The sequence below is a fragment of the Marmota marmota genome, unplaced genomic scaffold, assembly GCF_001458135.2.
Source record: "Marmota marmota marmota unplaced genomic scaffold, marMar, whole genome shotgun sequence".
Taxonomy (NCBI): domain Eukaryota; kingdom Metazoa; phylum Chordata; class Mammalia; order Rodentia; family Sciuridae; genus Marmota; species Marmota marmota.
In genome coordinates this window covers 23342416-23359350 of record NW_025999982.1, presented here as the reverse complement: position 1 = coordinate 23359350, position 16935 = coordinate 23342416, and the positions used below count along the sequence as shown (strand labels likewise).

General features: G+C 37.5%; 1 protein-coding gene across 20 annotated transcripts in view; it reads left to right on the top strand.

Moving 5' to 3' along the window:
• Dst (dystonin) overlaps positions 1-16935 on the top strand; it is a 436897-nt gene continuing 419962 nt past the window's right edge. For 11 of the 20 annotated variants that reach the window (XM_048805564.1, XM_048805566.1, XM_048805540.1 and 8 more), the window contains exons 1-2: positions 15-236; positions 814-875. In XM_048805564.1, coding sequence (XP_048661521.1) covers positions 56-236; positions 814-875 — 243 coding nt within the window. In that variant the 5' untranslated portion in view covers positions 15-55. Of the gene's footprint in view, positions 237-636; positions 740-813; positions 876-16935 lie in introns of those variants that run through there. The other 9 variants (XM_015487875.2, XM_048805541.1, XM_048805534.1 and 6 more) reach the window with 7 other exon arrangements.

The window sequence follows — 16935 nt, the reverse complement described above, 5'->3', positions numbered from 1 at the left end:
CTGTGCCGCCGCCCTCCAGCCCCGCCGCTGAGTCGACCCCCGCCTCGCCCGCATCATGATCGCCGCCGCTTTCCTCGTCTTGCTGAGACCCTACAGCATCCAATGTGCCCTCTTCCTCTTGTTGCTTCTGCTGGGCACCATCGCCACCATCGTTTTCTTCTGCTGCTGGCACCGCAAGCTCCAGAAAGGGAGGCATCCGATGAAATCGGTCTTTTCGGGTCGTTCAAGAAGCCGAGGTAAGACACGCTGCGACGGGTTTCTTTGGGCTAAAAGGAAGAATTTAAGCCTATTTGACAAATGAAGCGCGACTTCCTCCCTCCTTCGCCGCTCCTACCCCCATCATTACCCACTCCCCAAGCTGACATTTATCTATTTAATGCCCCTTGCCCCTTTTGCCCTCACCTCCACCCTCCACTCCTCCAGATTTTGATAACCACCAAGATACAGAGAGCAGGCAGGGGAGGAACGGATCAAAGTCTGAGTTTGCTGAAGCCCTGAGGATATTTCCAGTGAGGTCCGGGGCAGTCTGGCCTTTACCGATCATTTTCCTGAGCTTAGGGAGTAAAAAAGTAAGGCATGGAGATTTCGGGGCTCCCCGACTGCCCCAAAACTTTCCCGGAAACTTCTTGTGGAGAAATCCCTTAGAGACAGATGGCCCAGTACCCCCGGCTTCCCTATCCCAATGCACCCACCGAATTCGAGGTGTCTGCAATGTGCTTTTCTGAATCTGGTCTCACAGGTAAGTCATTAGTAACTCGGCAGTTGAAGAACAAGGAGTTAAATGAAGTCTCATTTTTCTTTTTTTTTCCCCAGATGCGGTTCTCAGATCTCACCACTTTCGTTCTGAGGTAATTTATTTAGCGCGCACGCTCAAGGTCAGAAGAAGTTCTCTTTCCTGAGTACCAATATTAATCATATGCGTGTTAAGAAGGACATTGATGGCGAGCATGCTGCCCCCAAGCTCAAAGTGATATGTTTCTTTTTAAGTGATTCCACATTAGTGCCAGTGAACGTTTTAACAGATTTTTGTGTGGTGGAGTTACTGTACAAGAGGAGGAAAGGCAGCCCCTAAGCTACCGGAGGGATATCAGCTTAGTTTACAACCTAATTTGAGGTGAAAGCATTTTGGGGGTGCTGTCCTATATCTGTAGTTGTGCAGTAGGATAAACGACAGAGAAAAGCTTTTAGGAGGTTAGTGCAGAATTTGTTTCATGTGCATTTCATTTTGCATTTTCAGGGTTGCATGCTTATTCTTTCATAAAGCTATCTGTGAGGATTTTTGCAAAATAACAGTGGTGGTGATGGAGATTTCCTTGATGATGTGTGCTTACATGCTTATACTAGCTGCATCAAAAGAGGACCATTCCTCTAGAGCAGATGACCCAGACACTGTGATTAGGTTAGACTGCAGTAGGGCCAGCTTCCCTGGGGATAGAAGAAAACAAAAATCAAGAGCTTTCTCTTATCCAGCATTTCTTTAGGAGTTTCCAGGCCGCCTCCCACTTAGTGTAAAATAATTTTTTTTTTCTGTTTCTGGCAAAGTTCCACATAGCCAGACTTGGAGGTTGCTATGTGATGCAGTTTATTCATCTTAGCAAAGCCTCTGTAGTCACACACCCTCCATTTACTTGCCATTTACCTGAAGTTATTTCACATTTCAATTTGCTAATCAGATATATTATTGGATTCTGCTTGCTTAAAGGCTTCAACTGCATTAGTATAACATTAGTATAATCTTGTACAGTAATTCTATTGCGTATAGCCCTAAAGGTGAGAATTCTGTGCCCAATGTAGGATTCTTTTTTAAAAAAATATATTTCTTTAAATTGTTGATGGACTTTTATTTTCACTTATTTGTATGTGGTGCTGAGAATCAAACCCAGTGCCTCACGCATGCTAGGCAAGTGTGCCACCGCTGAGCCACAACCCCAACCCCTCCCAATGTAGGATTCTTGAGAGAGTAAGTTGACTTGTCAGAGAATCAGAGGTTCTTTTCCTGGCTTTGCACTAATCAGCTGTGTGGTGCTGGAAAAATTTCTTTGAATTCAGTTTTCCCATCTGTAAAACGGAGGGCCACTAGTACTTTGCAGTGTTGTGTGTGGGGAGATTATAAGAAATTATGTTAAAAAAAACAACACATGTCCATTTAGTTTATAGTAAGGGATTCAGCACTTGGTAGCCATCATTATGTTTTGTATATGTTTGTAAAATTTTCAAGCATTTTCAGATTTATGCAGTACAACATAAACCACGTTTGTTGTTAAGCAACTGCTTTTGAATATCTGATTAATTCAACAGAACAACTCAGATGTGGCAAAAAAAGTAAATAGTGGTCAGGATGCAAATATCAGAATGTAGAGTTTTGACTAGGAAAAGTCAACACCAGATCCATGCATATAAATGAAAGAAACAGAGTAATGTTCCTGTTATGGATTATTACACTGAGGCTATTATTACTAAGGCTAGTGTCCTCAGCCAGTTCAACTAAAGTACAAACAGGAAACATGAAATCAAACTATATCTTATTTATTTTTTCTCAGTTAAAAGTTTGTTCTGAGCTTGTAATTGATTAGGAAAGTTGGGGTCAGTGGTTTAATGTCTAGTTACTTAACTCATTAATAAATGTTTAATTCCTTAACTTATTTCACCAGATTCCTATATTTTAAGATTCTTGTGTGCATCTGATTTTTGTCTCATCTTTTAGCCTGTAAGCTCCTTGAGGGCAGGGACCATGTCTCTTGTTTAGAGCAGCACTCCCAGTGCCTGGCCCAGTGCCTTGTATATAGTGGGTTCTTAAGAAATATTTATCCAATGAATAGAGTAATCTCTTGATGGGTACTAGTTCCTGAAAACAGAAATCAAAGAGTTTTACAGAAAAGAAAAATGCATATTCTCAGAATTCAACATTTGCTGAATTTTTGCTCTTATTTGATCCTTCCAAAAAATTTTCAATTTTTTGAAAATTGCCCTGGAGTTTGTACTAAAATGTAAGTCACTAATTATAATAAAATGGATTTAGCTGGAAAGGGTTTTTTTTTTTTTTTCTTTTGGTACCGTGGATTGAGCTCAGGCACTCAACCACTGAGCCACATCCCCAGTCCTGTTTTGTATTTCATTTAGATACAGGGTCTCATGAGTTGCTTAGCGCCTCACTTTTGCTGAGGTGCTCTCATTTCGGATCCTCCTACCTCAGCCTGGCAAGCTGCTGGGTTTATAAGCGTGTGCCACCACGCCCAGCTTGGAAAGGTTTTTTTTCCTTTAGAAAATTAAATGCAGTGTTAGCTTAATTTATTGATGGGATACTCATCAATAAGTTTCTTTGATAAACTAGTCAATGAATGCTGTATTATAAATAAAAATTCTGAGACTGAGTTGCATAAGCATGTCATATTTCATTACTGCTCAGTGTTTATCACAAATGGAACATTTACCCTTAAGGAAAGCAGAGATTTTTTTTTCTTTTCTCTTTCTATTAAAATGCCATTTCCTATAAGATTTTTCTCCTCAAGTAATACATCTCCATTTACTTGGATTCTAGTATATTAGAAATGTTAGACTTTGAGTAGTGCGATGAATCTTCTTCTTCTCCTTCTCCTTCTTCTTCTTTGTAGCAGCTGCTGCAAAATATTTTATTATCAGAGAGAATGTTTGGATTTTCTGACAAGTCATAATCATGTTGAACTGAGTTGTTAGTGCTTTCTGTTTCTCATTACAATCTTAGTAAGTAGATAATTCACTTTCAGCTTTTCTGTCATGGTCAAATGAGGAAAATGAGTTTAGGATCTGCTGACTCACTTTGAAACATTAAAGAGCTTTGGGAAAGCCCTTGAGCAGATCTAGAAATTCAGTGAGTGATTCGCTTCTTTGCTTGATAGAGGATATTGCTTCTGCTACTCACATGCCTAAGCAGGAATCCAAATGGACAGGGAATTTCAGTGGGTTCCTTCCCAAGTAGTCAGAGAAAAGGGGAAAAGTCATAGCATCAGGACTCAGTTTATCTTGGGGAAGCTCCACATTAGGGAAAAAGCTACTTCTTTCATCTGAGGAGCTCCAGCTTTTTTCTGCTAAGTGTATAATAGATACGTTTCTTTAGTTCAGTTTCTTCCTCATGAAGCTAGATGTAAATAATATACATGTTTATAGAATACTTTTGATCTATAGCCATATCAACTCATTTTATTTTCACATGCTTGCAAACTGATCATTACTGACTTTTTAAAACTTTAGTAATAGCATATGAGAATGTGAAATTATTAATCTATCTAGTAAGGCCTGAACAGTATAACCCCATTTCAGAAACCAACAGATTAAAAAGGACCAGTAGAAACATGTGTCTTGTATTTGCCTATCAAAACTTGTATAGTAGTTGGCATGGAGGTGCATGCCTGTAATCCCAGTGGCTCAGGAGGCTGAGGCAGGACGATCACAAATTCAAAGACAGCCTCAGCAACTTAGCAAGGGCCTGAACAACTTAGTGAGACCCTGTCTCAAAATAAAAAATAAAAAGTGCTGGGGGTGTGGCTCAGTGGTTTAGTCGTCCTGGGTTTAAAACAACAACAAAAGAAAAGAAAAGAAAACAAATAAACAAACAAAAACCCTTGAAACAGACAAAAGAAAAAACCTTGTACAGGATAGTTGTGTTTGTTTTGTTCTGAACAGCTAATAAAGAGAAGTGATTTCACATTGATGTGGGATACAGTCTAGAAACCAATTGTTCATTCTCATTTCTAGAATTCTAGTATCTAAGAAGTGTACTTTCTCTGACGATTTATAATATTTTATGCTGTGACTTTAAACAGTGGTAAACTATCACCCTAGATTCCTGGGGTGAAAGTGAGGCAATGACAGTCCTGATTTTAAGGAAATTTCAGAAAGTAATATGGGCAATTGAGGTACCACTAGGTTATAAGAAAGAGTGTTGGAAGTACTTCAAAGAATGAAGACAATTATAATGCCCTTTGGGAATACCCAGAGTGAATACTGGTAAATGATCTCCATTCATCAGCTCAGTAGAATAAGGGAACCCTTGTTCGATATGAGGAGGGAGAAGAGTGTGTTTTTCCTCTACCAGGATTTGGGTAAATATCTTTACTTCCTGTTTCAGGCAGAGAAACCAGTAGAATTAACTCAAGCAGTTCCTGAAGAGTCACAGAGCAAGATAAGGACTAAAACAAGAGGGCCTGTCTATATTTTGTCTGTTTTGTGGTGCTTAACTGTATAATTCATAGCCCATAGAGAAATATACTCTAAATTCTCAATAAAAGAAATTAAGTTGAGTGAGTTTTTGGTGGATCTTTCTTATAAAACTGAATAGGCAAATTCATTAGTTTTTTCCCCGTTATTAATCCAAGGTGTCCTGGATGGTTCACCCAAGTCCTTTTGGCCTCATCATATTCTCAGAGTGTCCCTGTTCCAAACCATAGTCAGAAAAATGGTCACATTTCAGAGTTTCTCATTAAATTTGCATTTTTCTGTAAGAATTTCCTGATTTGAATGTATATATAATACCAAAGCATCACATGGTACCCCACAAATATGTACAATTTTTGTTGTAAAAACAAAAGCACCAGCATAAAGCAGCAGTTCAAATACAAGTTTAAATTTTTGAAAAATGTGACCAAAAAATCACACAATGTGGTGGGTTTATTTGCAAACATACTTTATTATTGAATTGTTCTTTTTAAAAATATTTATTTTTAGTTGTAGTTGAACACAATACCTTTTATTTGTTTATTTTTATGTGGTGCTGAGAATTGAACCCAGGGCCTCTCATGAGCTAGGCGAGTGCTCTACCACTGAGCTACAACCCCAGCCCCTTGAACTATCCTTTATGATTATCTTTATAAATAATATCTTTATAAATAATATTATAAATCAATTCTAGGTCTATATTGATTTATACTAATCAAGTCAGTCATAAGTAGTAACTGCACACTATAGTATGGCATTCATTTAGTGTACCCCAATTGTTTTCAAAATAAATACATTAATTTTTTCTTTAGGAACACTTGTATTAGACCCTAGGGCTAACAAAGGATTGAGTTATACTCCCTGCCCTTAGTGGCGATTACTGCTAGGTCATTCCCAGTATCAGTGTTGAAATTTTATAGTTACTGGTTTCTTCTGTTACGGTAACTGAACTGCTGTGCTGTTTCCAACTATGAGTCATAGATGTGATGAGAGCATCAGAAGCTGGGTGTGCAAGTGTGCAGCCAATACATATGTAAGAAAAAGAAATTCACCCTACTCCTAGAGCTTATTACACCAGATTCAGCACTACAGGATAATTAACCCTTACTTTGTAAGGTGGCAAAACAGAATTGCTGAAAGCTGAAAGCAAAAAAGAAAAAATGAAAAAGAATTTTCCCCACCCCCACCAACCCTTTTCAGGCTCTCATCTGAGCCAGTTCAATGTGAAATAAAAGCTTTTTTCAGAGAAGTTTGAGTCTTTGTCTAACCTTAATGCTCAAGAATGATTCTCTTGATGAGATTTGGATTGCAAAATAGAAGCCAAATTATAATAACTACTGGTATCATGAAAGGTATTTAAGTATAGGAGTTCAAAATTCTGGTTCTGTGTTCTAGCTCTGTTCCTATCAACCGTGGTCAAGTCTTTCTTAGAGTTTCTGAGACTTAGACTTTGTGTTCTCACTGGTAAGGTAAGGATCTCTGAAGCCCTTTCAGGACTGTTTCTACTGTGTTTAAAGCATCATACTGAAAAGGCATCATATAAAGCATGGTTCCTCCCCTCCAGATGCTTATAGTAGGTAAAGAAAAAAAATGCATGCATAATTAGCATAAACACCAAGTAACAAATTATGTATAGAAAAGGAAGTGTTGGAATAGTTCTGGTGAAATGATTGCATCTAGCTGGGGTGATCAGAGAAGTCTTCTGAGAGGCGGTGGTATTTAACCTGAAGCCTTAAGGTGAGCTAGTAACTACCTGGGTAGATTGAGCAGGAACTAGAGCAAACTCCGAGACTGGCAGAATGGCATGAGAACAAAGATTTGGAAAGCACATGCCTGTTTTCAGATCTCAGTGTGCAAACAATATGTTAGAAGACAGGAGTCTTGAGATTGCATGAAGGAATGTAGAGCTGGAAATAAGTATGTGCCAGCTACAAGAAAAATAATTTTTGTATATTGTTTTACAGTTGGCAAAAAGCTTTGATATATCATTATTTTATTTGAACATCTTAGGATGGTGCCTACCATGAGCCTTTTTAAGAGAAGTGAAAATCACCTTTTGACTTCTTTTCTAACTACTATAAAAAAACAGCCTGAACACTCTTTTTTTGTTCTCAGGGAGAATGAAAAGTAGTGACCCATGCTTTGGAGAATCTGAGAAAATGAACAGTTTAGTGCCTTTCTGGTCACTCTGAAGTTCAGCTTTTGATACCATGTGGTTGAGGTTCCAGGATCAGGCATTGTTGGGTTGTATTCTGACTTCAGACACCGTTTGTTGAGGAGTTTGTGACAGCTTTCTAATGTGTTTAGTGTGGTTAGCACCGAGTATAATACGTTTGTAAGTAGTTCATTATATATAGGAATATTTTTTAAGCTTCATTTAATTAAAATTTTTATTATGTGCATTTTAATTATACATAAGAGTGGAATTCATCATAATATGTTTGTTCCTGCACATAGACTAATTTGGTCATTTTTATTCCCAGTACCTCCCCTTCCTCTCTCCCCTTGATCTCCTGCGGGCTACTCTACTGGTTTCCTTTAGAAGACCATTATTATTGGCTATGAAATAGATTACTCTTTTTTAAAAGTATCTGAAATGTGTAGATCAACTTTTCAACTTCTTCCTTAAAAATTCCTCTCCCATGAGAATTATTTTATGTGGTGGCTCCTTCTGCTGCTCAAATCTATGCCTTCACCCTTAGCCAGTAACCTTTGTCTCCCAACTCAGAATATAAATGCATCAAGGAATGGCTCAAGTTTCATGTCCCTACAAACTAATTGCCATCTTAACTTTTTGTCTCAAGCCAATGGAAAATTCATCTGATCTTCATGATATTATTGTGTGATTATGTTGGGAATTGCTTTCTTCCAGTTGCTTGGAGGATGTTTTAAGAAGGAGGTCTCTTTCTTCCTTATTGTCAATTGTCCTTTTTCTGCTGGCTTCTTTTCCTTATGTATAAATATCATATGTGCTTCCTATTGAAAATAACAACACAAAACCTCCCTCTCCAAAAAAGTTGTCTGATAAAGGCCCTTCATTTGTTACATCCTACTCCTCACCTCTGATTTACTCTTCAATAACATTATCTGGCTTCTGCTGCTGCTACTTAAAATCACTCACACTTAGCTCACCATTGATTTCTAAATTGCTAAGTCAAATGTTTCAATCTTTGGTTTAATTGATATACTACTACTAGTATTTGATGCTGTTGGCTACTGATGACTTCTTTTTTTTTTTTTTGGTTCTGGGGATTGAACCCAGTGGTGGTGGTGGTGGTGGTGGGGCTCTACCACTGAGCTACATCCTTAGCTCTTTTTATTTATTCTTTTATTTTGAGACAGCATCTTCCTAAGCTGCCCAGTCTGACCTTGAATTTGCAATTTGCGATCCTCCTGCTTTAGCCCCCGAAGTTACTGGCATTCCTTTTTGGAACTACTTTCCTGGTTTTTAGACAATACCCTTTTAATCCCTGCTTCTGTCCTTTCCTGGCCCTGTCTCCTTCTGTTCCTGCATTGGATACTCCTGGTTTGAGCTTACTTTTTTTTTTTTCTTTCTTTTTTTGATTTTAGGGATTGAACTCAGGGGCGCTCTACTACTGAGCTAAAGCCCCAACACCTTTTTATTTTTAGACAGTCTTCCAAGTTTTTTAGGACCTTGCTAAATCACCCAGGCTGGATTGGAACTTGAGATCGTCCTGCCTCAGCCTCCCAAATAGCTAGAATTATAGGCATATATCACTGCGCCTAGCAAGGGTTTACTTTTTTCTTTTAAAGCAGCTTTATTGGGATATAATTTACTTATCATACAGGTCATCCATTTAAAGTGTATAATTAAGTGGTTTTATCAGTCTTTATACACAAGGTTGTGCAATCATCACTGCAGTTTAAGTTTTGCTTTTCATCACTCCAAAAATAAGCCCCACGCCTGTAGCAGTTATCCCCTCACCTCTAATCTCTTCCTTCCTTCACCCTTCATTTTTAGGTAACTATTAATCTTTCTATCTTAGATTTGCTGGTCCTCATTTTTGCCTATCCAAATTTTACTTCTGGGATCTCACCATAATGCTCTTTAGTTTATCCCCATGTAATGGTTACTCTAAAATAAATAAAGATATTGTGTCCACCTAGAACTAAAAAATATTTTTAAAAAATTAGCATCTCAAATTGAGACCTCACTCTTGACCTCTAGATTCGAAGTCAGCTGTTTTTTTCCTTATTTCACATGAGCATCTCAAACTGAATTTGTCCCAAACAAAATTTATCAGTCTTATACCATATCTGCCTCTATTTTGGAAACTGACACTACCCTTAAATCTGTACTGGCCACTCCACCATTGCTCAAACTAGAAATCTAGAAGGTATATGAGACTGCTCTCTTACCCATGCTGGCCTGTCTTCTCTTTTAAATATCTCTGGACTCAGCCTTCCTTACTATCTACACCGGAGATGCATTAGCTCAAGCCCTTTAATAAACCTCTGCACAAGTCTCTGAATCCTCTCTATGATCCGTCCACTCTAGTTTAATAAGGATCATTCTAAAGTACAAATTAATTCTTAAAACTCTTACCAGTTGTGGAGACATTTAGATTCAAATAATAGAAAACTAAATTTAAAATGGGTTATTAATAAACAAGGATCTATATTTTTGCACATCAAGAAGTTTAAAGTTGGCTGCAGGCTTCACTTGAGTTCTGCCATCTCATTGCTGGCACATTGGGGACAGTCTTGGTTGTTCCCTTAAAGTTGCAAGGTGTCTGGCACATTTCTAGACATCATACCTAAATTTGAGGCAGGAAAGAGGGTAGAGATAGCCAGGAATATAAATCAGGAGACCTGAAGCTTTGCCAGATGCTTTTTTTGGGGGCGGGGGTGGGCACTGGAGATTGAGCCTGGGGTTGCTCTATCACTGAGCTATGTCCCAGCCCTTTCTTATTTTTTATTTTGAGACCTGTTCTCACTAAGTTGCTGAGTCTCATTAAGTTGCTGAGGCTGGCCTCAAACTTGTGATCCTCCTGCCTCAGCCTCCTGAGTCACTTGGATTATAGGTATGCTCCACTGTGCCAGAGGTTTTTCATTTAGATTTCTGCTTACTCTTCTGGCAGAACTACAAGGCACCTCTTATTGCAAAGGATGCTGTTTATGTGAGCTTTTATCATCGTAAGATCTGCAGTAGAGGTAGGCAAGGAAGAGAGGGTTGGATAAGCCATATTGCCACCCTGCTGAAGATCCTTTAGTAGCTACCATTCCTTCAAGGTAACAGATTTCATTCATCGTAATATAGCATTGGAGAGATCACTATAGTGATGTCTCTGTGCTAGGTCTAGTCTACTGTTTGTCCACATTTCTTGTAATTCTCCAGGTGGACCATGACCTTTTAGGAATATTGTTTTTGTCCATGTTATTTCAAATTGAGAAAACCTTTTTTTCTAATCTTTTTCCACCTACCTCTAACAGAATTTAAAAAAAAAATACTCAAGTACCAAAGACTAATTCTTGCTCTTTTTTCGAAAACTAGTCATAGTCAACTCCTTGACTATGAGGAAACTTTCTTGGCTCTCTCCATATTAATAATAATTGAGTTTCTTTCTTTGTCTCCCTCATAAGATTATGAGAGTCTTGAAGGCACTCTGAATGGCCTCTTTATAGCTCAGTGTATGGCCCATAGTAAAGATCAAAAGTTGGCTGAATGAGGTAATATTTGAGTTTTTCTATACATCAGCTTAATTCTTCATTCTCATGGGTTTTGTCAAGTGTCCTTCTTTTCCTTAAGGGGAAAAGAGACAGTTGCTTGTCATTTTTTGCTTTACACATACTCATAGTTATGCCTTAGTTAAAATCCTTTGTTTGCTTCAAGGATACAGATTCAGGCACTTTAAAAAATAAGTTGAAAATATACCTTGACTTTTTTTTTGATACCTTTGTTTTATTTATTTTCTTTATATGGTGCTGAGGATTGAACCCAGGGCCTCACATGTGCTAGGCAAGTGCTCTACCACTGAGCCACAACCCCAGCCCTGTGACATTCTTTTATAATGAAAGGGTTTTCGTACTTGGAGAGTTTTGAACAGAAATTTTAAAAATTTAATGTTTTCATTTCAATTTGTAATCTAAAAATCCATCCAAGTATATATTGAATTGTGTACTGATTATCTTTATAACCAGTTCACTCTATAGCCCTTACTGCCATCTGTTTCCAAAGCGTGAATTTATGTTTTGTTGATAGTCACATTTGTGCCAAGCATTAAGAGAAAAGGTCAGGGCCAAGTGGTGTGGTTGGTAATCTGTTCAAATAGTTTTGAGAAATATTGTTGCATGTTTGAATAAAGAATATCATAAATGGAAAATATGAAGGTAAATTAAAATACCATTTTTTCCTCTTAATTTCTTTTATACATATAAGTTGTTTAATGCACAAATATATATGTTTGATGAGTATAGTTTTGAAAATGGTGGGGAGTAAATGGATTCCTTACATGACTACAGGTTTTACATTTTATCTAAAGTGGTATATCAACTTAAGTAGAATGCAAAGTTAAGGATGCATATTTTCCCCCACAAAGCATATAGTAGAAAATAATGCAAAGCCAGTAGATGAACCCAAATAGAATTCTAAAATGTACTGAAATAATCTGAGGAAGTCAGGAAAGAGGGAACACAGAATCAAAAACAGAGGACCCAGACTGAGGATAAATCATAAATTGTGGATGTAAATCCAACCATATCAATGACTACGTTAAATATTAATGGATTAAATACTGCAGTTAAGAGACAGAGATTATCAAAATGGATAAATAGCAAGGCCTCACTATATAGTGTTGACCTGAAATGCACTCTAAGAATAAAGACACAAATAGAGAGCCTACAGAATGGGAGCAAATTTTTGCCACACTTACATCAGATAGAGCACTAATCTCTAGGGTATATAAAGAACTCAAAAATCTTAACACCAAAATAACAAATAACCCAATCAATAACTGGGCCAAGGAACTGAACAGATACTTCTCAGAAGATTATGTACAACCACTCAACAAATATAAGAAAAAATGTTCAACATCTCTAGCAATTAGAGAAATGTAAATCAAAACTACTCCAAGATTTCATCTCACTCCAGTCAGAATGGTAGCTATTATGAAGACAAACAACAATAAGTGCTGGCAAGGGCATACTCATACATTGCTGGTGGGACTGCAAATTGGTGCAACCAATCTAGAAAGCAGTATGGAGACTCCTTGGAAAACTGGGAATGGAACTACCATTTGACCCAGCCATCCCACTCCTCAGTTTATACCCAAAGGACTTAAAAACATCAATCTACAGGAACACAGCCACATCAATGTTTATAGCAGCACAATTCACAATAGCCAAATTGTGGAACCAACCTAGATGCCCTTCAGTAGATGAATGGATAAAGAAAATGTGGTATATATACACAATGGAATAGTACTCAGCATTAAAAGAGAATAAAATCATGGCATTTGCAGGTAAATGAATGGAGTTGGACAATATAATGCTAAGTGAAGTAAGCCAATTCCCAAAACCAAATGCTGAATGTTTTCTCTGATATAAGGATGCTGATTCATAATGGGGATGGGGCGGGGAGCATGAGAGGAATAGATGAACTTTAGATAGGTCAAAGGGGTGGGAGGTGAAGGGAGGGGGCATGGGGGTAGGAAAGATGGTGGAATGAGATGGACATCATTACCCTAAGTACATGTATGAAGACACGAATGAATGGTGTGACTCTATATTGTGTACAATAGGAGATATGAAAAATTGTGCTCTATATGTATAATATGAATTTAAATGCATTCTGCTATCATACATAACAAATTAGAATAAATAAAAAGAAAATACAAAGGAGATTAGAGAATATTTTGAACAAAATGATAATGGAAACAGTATAGAGCCAAAGCAGTGTTTAGAAGGAAACAAGTAACTTTAAGTGCTTTTATTAGAAAAGAAGAAAGATCTAAAATCAGCTAACAAAGGCTCAACATTAAGAAGCTAGGGAGGAAGGGCCGGAGATGTGGCTCAAGTGGTAGCGTGCTCGCCTGGCATGCGTGCGGCCCAGGTTCGATCCTCAGCACAACATACAAACGAAGATGTTGTGTCCGCTGAGAACTAAAAAATAAATATTAAAAAAAAATTCTCTCTCTCTCAAAAAAAGGAAAAAAAAAGAAGCTAGGGAGGAAAAAGCAAAGTAAACATTAAGTAAGTAGAAAGGGGGTCAAAGGGCTAAGAGCAGAGTTAGAGAAAAGACACGTAATTCAGAATGTAAAGCTGAAGTTGGTTCTTTGAAAGGATCAACCAAGTTTCTCAACTTCTAGGTATTCTGATGATATCACTGTTACAAAATGATAAAAGTAAAAGAGAACTATAACTATAGCAGTTGCAGAGTTTAGAAGGCTAAAGGAGTATACTGTAACTCTGTGCTAAAAATGGCAACTTGGATGAAGTGGGAAAATTCCTTGAAAATTACAACTTACTAAAATTCACAAAGAATGTCAATACTAAGATGGTTTAGCAATATTATGAAAATAGTTCTTTGCCTTGTGGACCCCTGAAATAATCTCATGGATCCCAAAGTATGGGCTGTGAACCATACTTTAAGAATTGCCACATTATATGGATGCTGTTTATTGTATGTACTTTATATCTCAGTAAAAATTAGTTTTAAATCAATCCATTTGTCCCCTACCTACCTACTTGTGGGAATTTTTTTTTTCTCCTATAAAACTTGCTATCACTTTAAGTGTTTAAATCACTGCCTGACAGTATAGCTATGACATTTTTGATGGTTTGACTGAAAAAATGTTTCACTACATTTTCTTTTTTGTGGTACTGGGGATTAAACCCGCAGGGCCTCACACATGACGAGTAAATGCTCTACCACTGAGTTACATTACATCACTAGTTTTTAGTTTTTTTTTTTTTTTTTTAGACAGGGTCTCATTGTGTTGCCCAGGCTGGCCTTGACTTTGTAATCCTTCTGCCTCAGTCTCCTGAATAGCTGGGATTACAGGCATGTGCCACCATACCTGGCTCATTACATTTCTTTTAGACTTATTTATATAATTTTTTTAAAAAGAGAGATCTGTACACATCCATAAATGTGAAATAAATTTGTAAAATATATCCACACAAAATACAAATGGTTTGACTAGTTTAGAGGGAAGTGGACAAGAAAGCCTAGATATAAGGGGAACTTTCTGTTTTTATGTAAATACTTACCCCCATCTTGCCACCACTATACTGGGGATTGAACCCAGGGATGCTCTACAACTGAGTACATCCATCTTTAGCAATTTTTATATTGAGACAGGGTCTTGCCAAGTTTGCCAATCTTGTGTGCCACTACACCTGGCAACTTTTCTTATCTTGATATCTGTATCTATAGCTCTTCCTTCCTTCCTTCCTCCCTCCCTCCCTCCTCCCCTCCCTTCCTTCCTTCCTTCCCCAGTCCCTTTGAGGGCACTTCTCCAATGACCCAAAGACCTCTCAGTAGGTTCCATCTCTTAAAAAGTTTTACCACTTCCCAGTAGCGTCATACTAGAGATCAAGCCTTTACCACATGGACTTTTGGGGAATACGTAAGATCCAAACTATAGCAGTGGGTTAACTGTCTTTACCTTCCTCAGGACCAGATTGTCTTTCATGAATTTCAGCCTGTCAGCATCTTCTGACTTCACTTGCCTTATTGCTCAGTATAGACCCCTAGATCACCTGTATAGAAAACCATTCACTGTTATTCTCTCTTCATCCATGCAATTAGTTTTTCCGTGGTGACTTTGGCAGATTTGGGTCAATTCATTGACTGCTTTTCTCTTCTTGTACCTAGCAGACCTGTCGATTGGGCAGCTGCATAAAATGCACCCTTTTCATTCACTGAGTTTTTCAGTAGTTATCAATGCTCTTTTATAGTGTTTCAGCTTCTGTTTTGTAACAAACCATTTAAACCTTAGTGCTTTTTGACATGAGCCATTTAGCTCACACTTCCCGTGGTTGGCAGTTTAGGCTGTGCCCAGTTGGGCAGTTCTGTTTTGGTCAGGTGTGGCTCATCACGGCAGGTGCACAGTGGTATGTCTGTGGTCAGCTTCTGGCTGACTCAACAGTTTACCTCCACATGATCTCTCACTTTCCAGTAAGCCAGCCCAGCCTAGGTTAGCTTCCATGTGGTTAGATGTGGGTTCTAAGAGCAGCCAGAGTGGAAATTCATGAGGCCTCTTGAAGTCTAGGCTCTGGCTTTGTAATTTTTTTCTACTGTTTTCCCTAGCTGGTCTTTTCTAATTTCTTGGTTTCCACATATATGGAAATTATTTCCACCTGAACTTTCTAGATCTAACTTAAATTTTCCAAAAATTTATTGAGGTATAATTTTCAGTTTTACAATATTTTGCATAACCCCAGAAAGATTTTTCATGCATGTGTGCATTCAGTTTCTGTTCTAATCCGCCATGCCCTACATAATGACTAATCTGTACTTCATATCTATATAGATTTGTCTTTTCTGGACATTACATTCAAGTGGCATTATATAACATGAGTCTTTTGCATCTGACTTCTTTCATGTAGCATAGTGTTTTTGAGGTTCATCCGTGTTGTCACATGTATTAGTTTATTTTTATTGCTGAATAGATTTCATCCTAGGAACAAACCATATTTTATCTGTTTACTAGTTGATAGACATTGACATTACCTCCCAAGTTTTATCTATTATAAATAATTCTGCTATGAATGTGTATTTAAAATTGTTGCATGGATATATATTTTCATTTCTCTCGGGCAGATACTTAGAGGAGTGGAATTGTTAGATGGTAATGATAAGTTTGTTGAAATTTTTAATAAATTGTTGAATCTGTTTTCCAGTTTTGCTGTAAAATATAATATTTCCACCAGCAATGTGTGAGCATTCCAGTTTCTCCCTATCTTGGCCAAATTTGCTGTTTTTTTTTTTAATTTTTTAAATTATAGCCATTCCAGTGGGCCTCTGGTGGTATCTTGTAGTTTTGATTTTCATTTCCTTAATGACTGCTGATGTTAATCATCTCTTCATGTGCTAATTGTTAACTGTTCATAAATCCTCTTTGGTAAAATCTTCAAATTTTTGCCATTTTAAAATTGGGTTCTTTGTTTTCTTAATGAAGTATGAGAATTCTTTAAACATTCTTGATATCAATCCTTTTAATAGATACATGATTTGCAAAAATTTTCTTATGATCTGTAGTTTGTCTTCCATTTACTAAATGCTATCATTTTAAGTGAAATGTTATAAAACTTTTAATAAATCAAATTTGTCACCTATTTTCCTTTATGGATTGTGATTTGGGTGTCATCACTAAGAACAGTTTGCCTCACCCAATGTTATGAGATTTTTTTTTTTCTAAAAATTTAAGTTATGGGTGATACATTCTGAGTTATCTATTTTCTGCATTTGTGAATCACGGAAATTCTTATTAAATCTTTTATAAAGTTCACAGTGAAGCCACTGGCCTTGTATTTTCTTTTTTTTTTTTTTTTCATATTCCACACTTTAATTCAAGTGGGTTATGAACTCCCACCTTCACCCCATACACAGATTGCAGAATCACATCAGTTACACATCCATTGATTTACAAATTGCCATCCTAGTGTCTGTTGTGCTCCGCTGCCTTTCCCATCCTCCACCGTCCCCCCTCCCCACCTCTCCCCTCCCCTCCCCTCCTCTCTCTCTACCTCCTCCACTGTATAACCCTGAGGGTCTCCTTC